We start from the raw sequence: 16,101 nt of genomic DNA, 5'->3' as shown, positions 1-16,101 counted from the left end.
CGTTCCTGCTGGCTGCTGGGACACCTTGTAATTTGGGTTTACTTATACACTACGTGTATACTCAAAATGACTCACAAGTTCGTGGCGCCCTCCATTCGGAATTATGGAATTCAGTATGGTGTTGGCGCAGCTGTATCCTTGATGACAGCTTCCACTCTCGCAGGCAGACGTTCAGTCAGGTGCTGGAAGGTTTCTTGTGGAATGGCAGCCCATTCTTCAGGGAGTGCTGCACTGAGGAGAGGTATCGATGTCGGTCGGTGAGGCCTGGCACGAAGTCGGCGTTCGAAAACATTTCAAAGGTGTTAACGGCCGCTGTGGTCCAGCGGTTATAGGCGCTTCAGTCCAGAACCGCGCTGCTGCGGTCGCAGGTTCGAATCCAGCATCGGGCATGAATGTGTGTGATGCCCTTAGTTAGGTTTAAGTAGTTCTAAGTCCAGGGGACTGATGACTTCAGATGTTAAGTCCCATAGCGCTTAGAGCCATCTGAACCATTTGAACCAAAGGTGTTCTATAGGATTAAGGTCAGGACTCTGTGCAGGTCAGTCCATTACAGGGATGTTATTGTCGTGTAACCACTCCGCCACAGGCCGTGCATTATGAACAGGTCCTCAATCGTATTGAAAGATGCAATCGCCATCCCCGAATTTCTCTTCAACAGTGGGAAGCAAGAAGGTGCTTAAAACATCAATGCAGCCCTGTGCTATGATAGTACCACGCAAAACAACCAGGGGTGCAAGTCCCATACATGAAAAACACGACCGCACAGTAACACCACCGCCTCCGAATTTTACTGTTAGCAGTACACACAATCGTCCAAATGTTTACGCTCCTTAGACCAAGCGAGGCGTCGTTTGCCATTTACCGGCGTGATGTGTGGCTTATGAGCAGCCGCTCGACCATGAATTCCACGTTTTCTCACCTCCCACCTAACTGTCATAGTAATCGCATTGGATACTAATGCAGTTTGGAATTCGTGTGTGATGTGTGCCTATTACACATTATAACCCTCTCCAACTGTCTCTGTCAGTCAACAGACGAGGTCGGCCTGTATGCTTTTGTGCTGTACGTGACCCTTCACGTTTCCAGTTCACTATCACACCGGAAACAGTGGACCTAAGGAAGCTTAGGAGTGTGGAAATCTCGCGTACACACTTACGACACAAGTGACACCCAGTCACCTGACCACATTCGAAGTGCGTGAGTTCCGCGCCGGCCGAAGTGGCCGAGCGGTTCTGGGCGCTACAGTCTGGAACCGCGCGACCGCTACGATAGCAGGTTCGAATCCTGCCTCGGGCATGGATGAGTTGGATGTCCTTAGGTTAGTTAGGTTTAAGTAGTTCTAAGTTCTAGGGGACTGATGACCGCATATGTTAAGTCCCATAGTGCTCAGAGCCATTCGAACCATTTGCTAGGTCTGCAAGATTCAGAGGAGAGCTTCTGTGAAATGACGAAGGTCGGAGACGAGGTACCGGCAGAAGTAAAGCTGTGAGTACCGGGCGTGAGTCCTGCGTGGGTAGCTGAGATGGTAGAGCACTTGCCCGCGGAAGGTAAATGTCCCGAGTTCGAGTCTCGGTCCAGCACACAGTTTTAATCTGCCAGGAAGTTTCATATCAGTGCACACTCCGCTGCAGAGTCAAAATCTCATTGTGGAAACATCCCCCAGGCTGTGGCTAAGCCATGTCTCCGCAGTATCCTTTCTTCCAGCAGTGCTAGTTCTGCAAGGTTCGCAGGAGAGCTTCTGTAAAGTTTGGAAGGTAGGCGACGAGATACTGGCAGAAGTAAAGCTGCGAGGAAAGGGCGTGAGTCGTGCTTCGGTAGCTCAGATGGTAGAGCACTTGCCTGCGAAAGGCAAAGGTCCCGAGTTCGAGTCTCGAACCGGCACACAGTTTTAATCTGCCAGGAAGTTTCATGACAAAATAAATTTTTTTACAGGTGAAATTTTACCATTTTTTTCAAATTACTATTGGCTGCATTTGTTGCTATAGGTATACTTTTCTTCATAAGTAAGAGAAATTCTTCGACGAATTTTGCACAACATACAAACCATACTCACAGGTGTATGAAACTCTAGAATTTAATTAATTTATGAAAAAATGAATGTGTTGCTACATTTTAAACTTAATGTTTAAAAACACTGAAATTTTATGAGAACTTTAAACGTTGCAGCGCGTCAGCAATCGTGAATAATTTAATGATTATAAAGAATCCGCCTCGATTGCAAATTGAAACCGGATGTTGACTTTAGCAAGTAACCCTGTAGACTCTGCTATACTTCATGTCTTCCAAGCCATGATATTAGCATCAGGGAAAGCTTCAAGGCCACCACAGTCTGCATGAGTCTCAGCCCGCGGCCCATCGAATGTTGGCTGGAGTGAGGAAGGACGCTTCTGAGCTCAGTACAGCTACTGACATGGTACACACGTACCGTCTATTTTACATTTCATGCGAGTCTTTTGCCCTTTTGGGCGTTCTGTATTAATGTTGGACCATGCATCTTTAGGCAGTTTGTCGTTTTAGTGTGTTCCGAAGACGGCGTGGTTATCCGCGCCGAAACCTAGGTCAACATCCGGTTTCTATTTGCAGTCGACGCGGATGCCGGAGAGGTGGACCAACGGGCTATTGACTTGCTCAATTTGTGAAGCTCTTTCTGTTGAGCAAATCACCCAATGTTTCTGAAATTGCAATCATTTGTTTGTCTGTACATTTACGCCACATCTATCGATTTCCGTCCCGTTCTATCAGAACGTGGTGCGTCGTGTTTTTTTTTCCCTCAATTTTTTTTTCCACGGACTGCACAACACTTCAAAGCGGGCAGTGTGCTCTTTTCAGCGGGGGAGGATGTAGGATGGGAGGAATATGCTGTACAGCGGGCTTAATTATAATCAGTTAAGCGAGTGGGGAACGACAGCATACATGCAAAAGGGTGTTAGAATTGTCTGCGTGGGCTTATTCGTAGGTAGGATCAGAGTGTTCACGGGCAGACACTGACGGGCGAAAAAAAAAAAAAAAAAAAAAAAAAAGGAGGGCGGTGTGTTCCACAAACATTTTTTCGCTCTACAATGAGGAGCACGATACGCGCTTACTAGAGTTTCGGTATTTTCTTTTTTTCGCCTCCGGTAAGCTTCTGCTGTCCTATGCAGGAATTACACCGGATGATTAAAGCCCGGACTGGTCTTTGCCCGATAAACACAACAAAAACAGCGGGGGTGGGTGAAAGAGAGAGAGAGAGAGAGAGAGACACAGACGAGAATAAAAAACCAAAAAGAGGGGTTTCCCTTTCGACTTTCATTGTGGGTACGCGAGAGGCTAAGCGGACGTGTTTACAGCATAGTGCTGTCGCCCGTTTCCGACAACAGCACCCACTGCCGCGGAATGCCATGGGCAAAGTAAAAAAAGCTGCCTATTCGGCACAACGCATATCGCGTGGGGCATACAGTGTGGGAAATCCCTGCCAGTCAGCACCAGTTCACGCTACAAATTCTCTCTCTCTCTCTCTCTCACTCCTGGTGACGTTACTTATGCTAAGAACCAACAAATTTGCGTCTGTTCTTTCTCACTGCATCCCTCCTTGACCCAGAACGGACGCTGCGTTTATTTATTTATTTTTAAACACGTTGTATAGTCGTCTTTACAACATGTACGAGTAGGGTAAAATTCCTACAGACTTTGAGAAAAACATTGTGATCCCCATTCCAGAGAAGGCAAATGCTGTAAGATGTGAAAATTATAGGACGCTCAGCCTAGTTACTCACGCCTCTAAAATAGTAACCCCAATTATCCTAAAACGCTGTGGTGTGCGTACTGTAAGACCTTCAGTACACACACCATCAGATTATTTGACTTGTCGCTCTAGCGAAGTAGGCGAGTGTCAGCAATATGTCTCGTGGTCTTATCGTGGCGTGTTTATCTTCTGCCGTTAGGTCAGACGATAGAAATGCCACTTGCACGCTTACAGTAGCAGATTGACAGGTGACCAAAATTGACAATCTGAAGTTCCTTTGGTATTGGTACGTCAATCTTATTCTCACATATATCTCTGATACTTGACAAAAGTGTCTATACATTTATCTTCATGGCTATGTACAGGAATATGGTAATCTTATTGGGCGCAGACTGAAACTTGACTATAGACTGGTACAGACAAATGTAGAACTCGTACAGACTGTTGCAGACAAATGCAGACTGACTATTCGGAGGTCTGTACACTCGTTATAATACCTCGCGCGTTCAGGTATCACTGCGCGAGTGTGATCCGCGAGGAGAAAAGGTTCTACTTTAGCAGCAATCTCATTGGCTGCGTTACATATTAATACGCAGATCGGCAGAAACAGAATTTGGCCCGTCTCTATGGCAGCGCCATCTCGTAGTGCGGAGACAGACGAGCGCTGCGCCTGCGCTGTTGTGCTTAGCGGGGCGCGCTCTAGTGGGAAAGTTGTGTACGTGCTACGCGAACTACGTACACAACAAACGCATAGAACAAAAAGTCGAAGCTACACTCTCCGAAGACCAGTTTGGATTCCGGAAAGATAGAGGAACCAGAGAAGCAATAATTGCTCTAAATCTCATAATAGAGAAACGACTAGATAAGAACCCGGCAACATAGATAGCTTTTGTAGATGTAGAGAAAGCCTTTGATAATGTTAAATGGGATAAGATGTTTGAGGTACTCAAAAGAGTAGGAATAGACTATAACGATAGAAAAATGATATGGAACCTGTACAAAAACGAGACAGCAGTTATCCGTGGACGGACAAAACAAGAAGAGGTGCAGATACGGAAAGTTGTCCGACAAGGTTGTGCACTATCCCCTGTTATCTTTCACGTATACATTGAAGAGGTGCTGAAAAAAGTAAGGGAAAATTCACAGACAGGTGTAGTAATTCATGGCCAACGAATAGATATGATAAGATATGCGGAAGATATAGCTGTCCTAGATGAAAGTGAAGAAGATCTTGTAGTCCTACTGAATAGAATGGATAAAGTTACGGGGGAAGAATACAATATGAGAATTAATAAAGCAAAAACAAAGGTAATGGCAAGCGACAAAAAAGATCAAGTCAAAGTCCAAGTTCATGTAGGCAATGAACTGCTTGAACAAGTTGATAAATTTACTTATGTGGGCAGTAATATTACCCAGGATGGAAGGAGCAAGGCAGAAGTGAGAAGTAGAATGGCTCAAGCAAAGGCTGCTTTTAACGATAAGAAAAACGTCTTATCATCTAAGAGCATCAGCCTTGAAATCAGGAAAAGATTTTTGAAATCGTATGTGTGGAGTGTGGCATGATATGGGTGTGAAACATGGTCTGTCGGGACAGAGGAAGACCAGAAGCTAAATTCTTTTGAAATGTGGAGCTATAGACGCATGCTCAAAATAAAATGTATCGACAAGGTCACAAACGAAGTGGTTCTGGAAAGAGCAGGTGAGAAGCTTCTGGAGTTTCATTGTTAAAAGAAGAGTGCAATTTGCAGGCCATCTATTAAGACATAAAGGACTCCTGAACACAATCATAGAGGGGTATGTCGAGGGAAAAAGACCAAGACCACGGCTGAGGTACATGGATCAAATCGTGAAACATGTGGGATGTAACGTATATAAAGAAATGAAGAGAAAAGCTGAAAGACGCACAGAATGGAGACAAGCTGCCATTGTAGCTGTTGCAAATCAATCCTTGGATTGATCACTACAGAAGAAGAAGAAGAAGAAGAAGAAGAAGAAACATGTGTGAAATTACGGAAACAGTCGCTCATACGAGGGGGTATCCAAGGGTTCCCGACGACGCTACTTGAGAAAAACAGTGCATCGCCTAGAAGGCGTGAGCGCCTATCGCTGCTACTTCGTACACGTACCATCAACGGCTGGGTAAATGATTATAGAGTTGCAATTCTCACCAGAGTGCATTAGTGTTGCTACTGTTCAACATTTTTCCCACAACTGGTAAGCTATACAAATCTATGATGGTGGGTGGACAACCAGTTTTTCAATCCACGAAGCCTGCACTAGCAAGATCTTCAGAATTCAGTGTATTTCAGCATTCATATTGCATGCATTATTTACAAGCTGGTTTCTATGTAATGAGAATAGAAGCGAAGTTTCCGACACTGCCTCCGTTTCCCTTGCTAATAACATTCACCCACGGCACTGGCCTATGTACCGGGGGACCAAAAAGTCAGTATAAATTTGAAAACTTAATAAGCCACGGAATAATGTAGATAGAGAGGTAAAAATTGACACACATGCTTGGAATGACATGGGGTTTTATTCAAACAAAAAAAAAAAAAACCAGTTCACAAAATGTCCGACAGATGGCGCTGGAGAGCAAAACGTCAGTGACTGCGCATGACAATCGTGTATAAAAGGAGAGAGAGAATCAGATACGCCAGCAGTCGCAGCATGTTGACGTTACCTGAAAAGGCGCTTTTAGTGAAGCTGTACTATCGGAATGGAGAATCTGCTAGTCCAGCGTTACGATCCTATCGCCAGAGGAAGGGGATTCGGACGGGTAAAGGTCCGTTGACAAATGCAGCTGTGGCGAGAATCATTTCGAAGTTCGAAGCCACGGGTTGTTTAGGCGATAGACCCCGTAGTGGCCGACCGAGCACAAGGCGTAATGCTGCTGAGGCAGTTCAGGAAGAAATGGAGACTGTAGCGGGTTCGTCTATGCACGGGGAAGTCAGCCCTCGTGCAGTCGCACGTCGCACCGGCATTCCGTACACTACTGTTTGGTTGGCACTTAGGCGTACCCTCCGATGCTATCCGTACAAAATCCATCGGCATCGTGAACTGTTACCTGGCGATTTAGTGAAGCGGACGGCATTTGCGATGTGGGCGTTTCTAAAGATGGCGGAAGATGATGATTGGTTGAGTAACATTTTGTGGACCGACGAAGCTCATTTCACGCTCCGAGGGTCTGTCAACGCCCACAATTGCAGAATTTGGGCTACCGGAAATCCTAGAACTGTCGTGGAAACTCCATTGCACGACGAAAAGGTCACGGTATGGGTTGGATTCACCACATCTAACATTATCAGGCCTTTTATCTTCGAGGAAATGCGTGATTCTGGTTTTGTAACTGCTACCGTGACGGGTGAGAGGTACGCCGATATGTTACAGAATCGCATCATCCCCAGCCTGGCTGATAAACACCTGCTGGAACGTACGATGTTTATGCAGGATGGCGCTCCACCCCATATTGCTAGACGCGTGAAAGATCTCTTGCGCGCGTCGTTTGGTGACGATCGTGTGCTCAGCCGCCACTTTCGTCATGGCCTCCCAGGTCCCCAGACCTCAGTCCGTGCGATTATTGGCTTTGGGGTTACCTGAAGTCGCAAGTGTATCGTGATCGACCGACATCTCTAGGGATGCTGAAAGACAACATCCGACGCCAATGCCTCACCATAACTCCGGACAGGCTTTACAGTGCTGTTCACAACATTATTCCTCGACTACAGCTATTGTTGAGGAATGGTGATGGACATATTGAGCATTTCCTGTAAAGAACATCATCTTTGCTTTGTCTTACTTTGTTATGTTAATTATTGCTATTCTGATCAGATAAAGCGCCATCTGTTGGACATTTTTTATAACTTTTGTATTTTTTTGGTTCTAATAAAACCTCATGTCATTCCAAGCATGTGTGTCAATTTGTACCTCTCTATCTACAACATTCTGTAAATTATTCAGTTTTCAAATTTATACTGACTTTTTGATCACCCGATACAGTAAGTATTGTACCGGGGACTCAGAAACGACGGAGATCCTTCGTCCCGCCGTAGCCCTCAGTGGTTCACAACCCCACAACAGGCCACAGCAGTCTACCCACCCCACCGCCGCCCCACACCGGACCCAGGGTTGTTGTGCGGTTCGGCCCCAAGTGGAGCCCCTCCCCCCCTCCCCCGTGAACGTCTCATACCAGACGAGTGTAACCCCGTATGTTTGCATGGTAGAGTACTTACGAGGGTCACTCCATAAGAAATGCACACTATTTTTGTAAAAATACCATTTTCATTCCTCATGTGTGAAAGTTTTACAGTCTGTAGATACATCCTTCCTGCTTGTTTTCAAACTTAGTTCAACCTGTTCCCGTTAGTGGCGCCGGCACAGCATGTCTTCAAGATGGCTGCTACCCTTGACGTTCGTCAGAAGCAACGTGCTGTCATAGAATTCCTGTGCTGTGAAAACGAGACAGTGGGAAACATCCACAAGAGGTTGAAAAAGGTGTAGGGAGATGCTGATGTCGATCGCAGTACAGTTAGTCGGTGGGCGACCAGGTTTCGTGATGAAAGCGGGCACGGCAATATTGAGGATTGTCCTCGCAGCGGCAGGCCTCGTACTGCACACACTCCAGACAATGTGCAGAAACGAACTGGTGACTGCTGACAGACGCATCACAGTGAACGAATTGTCACGCTACGTTGGGATAGGGGAAGGAAGTGTTTGCAGAATACTGAGAGTGCTGGCGTTGAAAAAAGTTTGTGCCTCGTGGGTTCCCAGGATGTTGACAGTGGCTCACAAAGAAACAAGAAAAACGGTATGCAGCGAACTTTTGGAACAGTACGAGAATGGTGGAGATGAATGTCTTGGAAGAACTGTGACAGGTGATGAAAGATGGCTCCATCATTTTTCACCAGAGACGAAGAGGCAATCAGTAGAGTGGCATCATGCAAATTCACCCAAGAAAATAAATTCAAAACCACACCTTCTGCTGGAAAAGTTATGGCTACGGTGTTCTTCGATTCTGAAGGAATCTTGCTTGTGGACATCGTGCCAAGTGGAACCACCATAGATTCTAATGGTTATGTGACGACACGGAAGAAACTTCAAGCTCGACTAAGTAGTGTTCGGCCACATCGGCAAAAGCAGGATGTTTTGCTGTTGCACGACAATGCACGGCCACATGTCAGTCAAAAAACCGTGGAAGCGATCACAAAACTCGGATGGACAACACTGAAACACCCGCCTTACAGTCCTGACCTGGCTCCACGTGACTACCATCTCTTTGGGAATCTGATAGATTCTCTTCGTCGAACAAGGTTTGAAGATGATGATTCCTTTGTGCACGCTGCCAAACAGTGGCTTCAACAGGTTGGTCCAAAATTTTACTGTGCGGTATACAGGCCCTGGTTCCAAAATGGCGTAAGGCAGTTGAGAGGGATGGAAATTATGTGGAGAAATGAAAAAAATTGTTCCGAAAGGATGTAGAATAAAAGATGGATTTAAAAAAAAATAGTGTGAGTGACCCTCGTATGTTGAACACATATGTGGAGACTGTTTGCTCACCAATCGCCGACATAGTATAACTGAGGCGGAACCAGCCCGCTTCGCCGAGGCAGATGGAAAACCGCCTAAAAACCATCCACAGGCTTACCGGCATACCGGACCTGGTTTTTTTTTTTTAGTGCTTAGAGCCATGTAAACCATTTAAAACATCGTTTGTTGCTTTTGTCTTTGTTTCATACTAGGTTCATCCATTAATTATACGAGGAATCAACAATGCCAGTACTGGAATGAAAATGACAAACTTGCCACTTATGTCGCTGATACTTAGCATTCGCAGGCATTAAGTATCGTTCCATCAGCACTGTATAGCTGGTCAGGGTACACTAAACAGAATGTATGCAGAAGATTATGTAAATCAGAAAATTCGCTTAACTAAACTCTAACAGCCATTACAATGAAATGAACACCCTTAGCTGCTTACAGGCGTTGACATACGTAACGTGAACAGATGAAAATGTGTGCCCCGACCGGGACTCGAACCCGGGATGTCCTGCTTACATGGCAGACGCTCTATCCATTTTAATTTTTTTTTTTTTTTTTTTTGAGCTCGGGACCTTTTCCTTTCGCAGGCAAGTGTCTACCAACTTTTTCTTTTTTTTTCCTTCGAGACCTTTGCCTGTCGTGGGCAAGTGCTCTACCAACTGAGCTACCCAAGCGCGACTCACGCCCGGTCCTCACAGCTTTACTTCAGCTAGTATCTCGTCTCCTACCTCACAGTAGTTCTGCGAACCTTGCAGAACTATCACTTCTGAAAGAAAGGATATGGCGGAGACATGGCTTAGCCACAACCTGGGGGATGTTTCCAGAATGAGATTTTCACTCTGCAGCAGAGTGTGCGCTGATATGACACTTCCTGGCAAATTAAAACCGTGTGCCAGACCGAGATTCGAACTCGTGACCTATGCCTTTTGTGGGCAAGTGCTCTACCAACTGAGCTACCCAAGCACAACTCACGCCTCCTCCTCTTAGCTGTACTTCTGCCAGTACCTAGAGCACTTGCCCGCGAAAGGCAAAGGTCCCGAGTTCGAGTCTCGGTCGGGCACACAGTTTTAATCTGCCAGGAAGTTTCATATCAGCGCACACTCCGCTGTAGAATGAAAATTTCATTCTAGAAACATCCCCCAGGCTGTGGCTAAGCCATGTCTCCGCAATATCCTTTCTTTCAGGAGTGCTAGTTCTGCAAGATTCGCAGAAGAGCTTCTGTAAAGTTTGGAAGGTAGGAGACGAGGTAGTGGCAGAAGTAAAGCTGTGAGGACGGGTCGTGAGTCATGCTTGGGTAGCTCAGTTGGTAGAGCACTTGGCCGCAAAAAGCAAAGGTCCCGAGTAGGAGTCGCGGTCCGGCACACAGTTTTAATCTGCCAGAAAGTTTTATATCAGCGCACACTCCGCTGCAGAGTGAAAATCTTATTCTGGAAAAATCCATTGTGTCCTTTTCCGATTCGTTGTAGACGTAGCCGACAACCATTCCCCGTACCCGTGTCACTGCATTGCTTTTTTGGACCAGAAAAATAAGAGTCTTGGGGGGAAAAAGTGTGTCTGATGAAATTGTGTGAGGGGCGGAGCATAACAGGAACGCCAATATCTGTCGTGCCAAGTGCCACACCGGAGCCGCCCCACTACATGCTAAACACTGTCCATCAGTGTCCACTGTTGCGCAGCGAAACATAGTGGAGGGTCTGCCAAATGAAACGTGCGTTAGACTGCGCGGCTAGCCTGGCGGGCGCTTGCAGTTAGAGATGGGTAGTTCTTGAACGAACGGGTGCAAAGGAATGGTTCACCAAGATGAACAAAAGGACCAAGGAAGGAATTCCAAGGAAGGATCGGTTCATAGTTCACTTCGGTCGCGGCAGTCTACTTATAGTTCCCGGGAATGAGGAACGATCGCTTCATAGTTCACTTCGGTCGCAGCGGTCTACTTATAGTTCCCGGGAACGAGGAACGATCTGTTCATAGTTCACTTCGGTCGCGGCAGTCTACTTATAGTTCCCGGGAACGAGGAACGATAGGTTCATAGTTCACTTCGGTCGCGGCGGTTTACTTATATTTCCCGAGAACGAGGAACGATCTGTTCATAGTTCACTTCGGTAGCGGCAGTCTACTTATAGTTCCTGGGAACGAGGAACGATCCGTTCATAGTTCACTTCGGTCGCGACGGTCGACTTATATTTCCCGAGAAAGAGGAATGATTGGTTCATAGTTCACTTCAGTCGCAGCGGTCTACTTATAGTTCCCTGGAACGAGGAACGATCGGTTCATAATTCACTTCGGTCGCGGCAGTCTACTTATAGTTCCCGGGAATGAGGAACGATCGCTTCATAGTTCACTTCCGTCGCAGCGGTCTACTTATAGTTCCCGGGAACGAGGAACGATCGGTTCATAGTTCACTTCGGTCGCAGCGGTCTACTTATAGTTCCCTGGAACGAGGAACGATCGGTTCATAGTTCACATCGATCGTGGTGGTCTACTTATAGTTCCCGAGAACGAGGAATGATCGGTTCATAGTTCACTTCGGTCGCGGCGGTCTACTTATAGTTCCTGGGAACAAGGAACGATCGGTTCATAGTTCACTTCGGTTGCGGCGGTCTACTTATAGTTCCTGGGAACGAGGAACGATCGGTTGATAGTTCACTTCGGTCGCGGCAGTCTACTTATAGTTCCTGGGAATGAGGAACGATCGGTTCATAGTTCACTTCGGTCGTGGCGGTCTACTTATAGTTCCTGGGAACGAGGAACGATCGGTTCATAGTTCACTTCGGTCGCGGCAGTCTACTTATAGTTCCTGGGAATGAGGAACGATCGTTTCATAGTTCACTTCGGTCGCGGCGGTCTACTTATAGATCCCGGGAATGAGGAACGATCGGTTCATAGTTCACTTCGGTTGTGGCGGTCTACTTCTCGAGAAGGAGGAACGATCGGTTCATAGTTCACTAGTTCACTTCGGTCGCGGCGGTCACTTCGGCAGTCCTCGTTCCAGCCTCGGTCGCATGCTCGTCTCAGTCTCGGTCTCCCTCGGCCACACTCGTTGTTCTTCGCATGACCACCTGTCTCAGTTCCACTGCCGACTGCTCCTAGTTAGTTCAGTATCCAGTTGCTCGTTTCGTTCACTGCGCTCGCCCATTTTACATGTGTTCCAAACTGTTCTTGCACTTGGCTCTGGCTATTCAGCGTCCACGACCGATAATCAATAAGTATTTTATAGTTACGTAAATTACATAAAAATTACGTTGTATGTAATAGGTACGTCTTTTCAGGTAACAAAAGCGCATATCAGCTCACTTCATTGTATCGATCAACAGCAGAAGACATACTTTTAACAAGGCAAGTTTTTTTGTTATTCATATATTTTTTGGTTTCATCGACTTGATTTAGCAACTAACTTTCATTAATTTGCTTAATTTTTAGTATAAGAAAATTCATATAAAACGATTTTCGTGTATCTTTCATATACAATACATTACATTTAGGAAGGCTCTTATTATTTTTATGTTCGGTTGTTTCCAATTTGCATTACCTGCTAGTTTAGTTCCCTTGAAAAAAAAAAAAAAAGAAAAGTGGGTTGTGGGTCATTTTGGATCAGTAGGAAAAGCGGTGCCTCTCCATTTTAAAATACAAAGATTGCCATAAAATCGTATTTAGTTATCATCTCAAAAACATTTGTTCCGAAGGAGCTTTCAAAACGAAAACTTTATTACTGCAAACTTAATTATTATTATTATTATTGCTGCATTGACTTTAATAATGCAACATAAAAACCCAATTTTTACTAAGCATGTGACGCAAGTATGATGAGAAAACCACATTTTATTTTATGCTTCCATGAAGTCTCTACTTCGCCTACGAACTCAGAGACAGTGTGAAGTATATATAGGGTGTAAAGGATTATTGTTTACAGCGTAGCATAGTTATGTACTGGAAGTCGAAACGAAGAACTTTATACAAGACACTTGCGGTCTATTAAGTTGGGAAACAGCCACCAACAGGTTCACAAGACTACACGAGCTATAGCCCATGCGCATAGCGTGAGATTTTGATGTTCTCTTCTCCAGCTCTCTACACATCGTCATCGATTGTTTCGCAATTGTTGCTTGCGTTAGCTTGTTATTTCTTCACTGCCTAATTATTACATGTTTCTCTGTTTGATATATCTGCTCGTAGCGGGCAACACATCGTTCGTAATTGGTGAGCAATCGGGGACGGTTTTCCGAGCGCTACCCTATATTATTTCCCTGCGATCAGCCACAGAACGCTACAGTCGGCTAAACGAGAGATTCTGCAGAATCACAGAAATTACTTCTAAACGTGTGTAAGAATTCTGTAATGAATAAAAACTCTATACTCCAGGTGGGAGGCAAGTGCCCTCCATCCTTCAGTCACCTACACTACTAGTTTTCAGTTTTTCATAAGAACCATGTACCAAGCACAAATGAACGGTGAACGAGTAAAAATGAACGGTTCCCAAAAAAGAACGATCAGCAGTGAACTAGTTCCCAAGGATGAGCGAGTTTGCCCCCTCTTGCTGCCCTCCATCCTTCAGTCACCTACACTACTAGTTTTCAGTTTTTCATAAGAACAATATACCAAGCACAGATGAACGGTGAACGAGTAAAAATGAACGGTTCCCAAAAAAGAACGATCAGCAGTGACCTAGTTCCCAAGGATGAACGAGTTTGCGCCCTCTTGGTGCCCTCCATCCTTCACTCACCTACACTACTAGTCTTCACTTTTTCATAAGAACCATATACCAAGCACAAATGAATCGTGAATGAGTAAAAATGAACAGTTCCCAATAAGGAACGATCAGCAGTGAACTAGTTCCCAAGGATGAATGAGTTTGCCCCCTCTTGGTGCCCTCCAACCTTCAGTCACCTACACTACTGGTGTTCAGTTTTTCATAAGAACCATGTACCAAGCACAAATAAATGGTGAACGAGTAAAAACGAACGGTTCCCAAAAAAGAACGATCAGCAGTGTACTAGTTCCCAAGGATGAACGAGTTTGCCCATCTCTACTTGCAGTAAGTATACTACATGGTGGGTACTCACAGGTGGAGGCTCCGCTGGAACTGCCCTCGCTGCAGTTGCGCTGCCGCTGGTAGCCCGACGCCCCGAAGATGGGGAACCCGCACGTGATGTCCATGGCCGACATGGCTGCCACGGCAGGGACTTCTGCGGGCGGAGGTTGGCAGCGCTCGCTGTCGTCGCCGACCGCTGGCCTTCGAGGGTCCAGGGACTGGAGGCTCAACTTCACCCCCGTATTGGGGCCGAGGTTAGCACTTTGTGTCTACTTAAAGCCCACTGCCTCGGTACCTACTCACCCCAAAACCCGCACTATCGCACTCACCGCCTCTCTGTACTTCGTTGAATCTGATATCTATTAGATACACTGCAGTCCGGTGATTCCCCTCGCAATGCTGCCAACTTTGAAACAATAAATAACCCTGAAGGTTCACCCTACCAGTGTTGCCAATTACGAAGCACCAAATTTCAACTATATTATTACCTTACCAGTGCTACCAACTACAAAGCAATAAATATTAGCCAGGTAATTGCCTCACCAATGCAGCCACCTTAAAAGCAATAAATATCAATTTTCACTTTCAATATCTACCAACTGTCAAGCAGTACACCTTGACACTCTTCAGTTACACAGCGGCACACTTTTGAGTTTGCTATCGATCTGACGTTCACTGTGTCACCAGGCAAATTAATCGCAAACTACTACTCCCCTCCGGTGATTCCCCTCACAATGCTGCGTACTTTGAAACAATAAATAACCCTGAAGGTTCACCCTACCAGTGTTCCCAATTACGAAGCACCAAATTTCAACTATACTATTACCTTACCAGTGCTACCAACTATGAAGCAATAAACATTAGCCAGGTAATTGCCTGACCAATGCAGCCACCTTCGAAGCAATAAATATCAATTTTCACTTTCGATATCTACCAACTGCCAGGCAGTGCACCTTGACACTCGTAAGTCATACAGCAGCACACTGCACTCGTTTCAGTTCGCTATCGCTATCACGTCCACTGTGCCACCCGGCAAATTAGTCGCAAATTGTTCCTCCCCTCACCACAAAGACAAGCAATGTGGGACCGAAGCGACACCTCATCTGGAGAGCCCGTCAGATGGCACAACGAACCTTCCCTACTGATGACTGCCGTGAGTAATAGAAATGCTAAGTTTAATTGGCCTAACTATTCGTAACGAAGAGACTACGACGACTGATATGAACTCGATGCGGAATAATATTGTTCTGTGCTAAATTTGTTAGTCCTAAGCCAGCCACAGTCGTCAACTGCAGAAAGCGAAAACCATTCCCGAGATCGCTGTCTTCAGTACCGTCGGGTCAGTCCTGGCTTCGGAGGTGTCGGAGGCAAAGTGCTTATTCCTTCCAGGCGCACGTATGGTGCACGCGGAGGCAAGTTCCGAGCTGATACCGGCTTCTCTCCAGGTTCTTTCTTCTCCCTGTAACAAAGGAAAGTTATGTCACGAGACGAACAAACAGTGCAATAGCTACTACTAATAATCCAGATTGAAATTTTCACTCTGCAGCAGAGTGTGCGCTGATTTGAAACTTCCTGACAAATGAAAACTGTGTGCCGGACCGCCGGCCGGAGTGGCCGTGCGGTTCTAGGCGCTTGAGTCTGGAACCGCGTGACCGCTACGGTCGCAGGTTCGAATCCTGCCTCGGGCATGGATGTGTGTGATGTCCTTAGGTTGGTTAGGTTTCAGTAGTTCTAAGTTCTAGGGGACTGATGACCTCCGGTTTTAAGTCCCATAGTGCTCAGAGCCATTTCTTAAATAAAGAATTATTTTATG

The 16,101-nt window shown here is 45.9% G+C and overlaps 1 protein-coding gene across 1 annotated transcript in view; it reads right to left on the bottom strand.

The window, feature by feature from the left end:
- Positions 1-14,587, bottom strand: part of LOC126108477 (growth factor receptor-bound protein 14-like) — a 797,866-nt gene extending 783,279 nt beyond the window's left edge. Inside the window, exon 1 of the mRNA XM_049913727.1 lies at positions 14,320-14,587. Coding sequence (XP_049769684.1) covers positions 14,320-14,422 — 103 coding nt within the window. The 5' untranslated portion in view covers positions 14,423-14,587. The remainder of the gene's footprint in view (positions 1-14,319) is intronic.
- Positions 14,588-16,101: the final 1,514 nt, after the last annotated feature.

The sequence above is a fragment of the Schistocerca cancellata genome, chromosome 11, assembly GCF_023864275.1.
Source record: "Schistocerca cancellata isolate TAMUIC-IGC-003103 chromosome 11, iqSchCanc2.1, whole genome shotgun sequence".
Taxonomy (NCBI): domain Eukaryota; kingdom Metazoa; phylum Arthropoda; class Insecta; order Orthoptera; family Acrididae; genus Schistocerca; species Schistocerca cancellata.
Note: the sequence above shows the minus strand (reverse complement) of the source record. Positions and strands in the feature narration are given on the sequence as shown.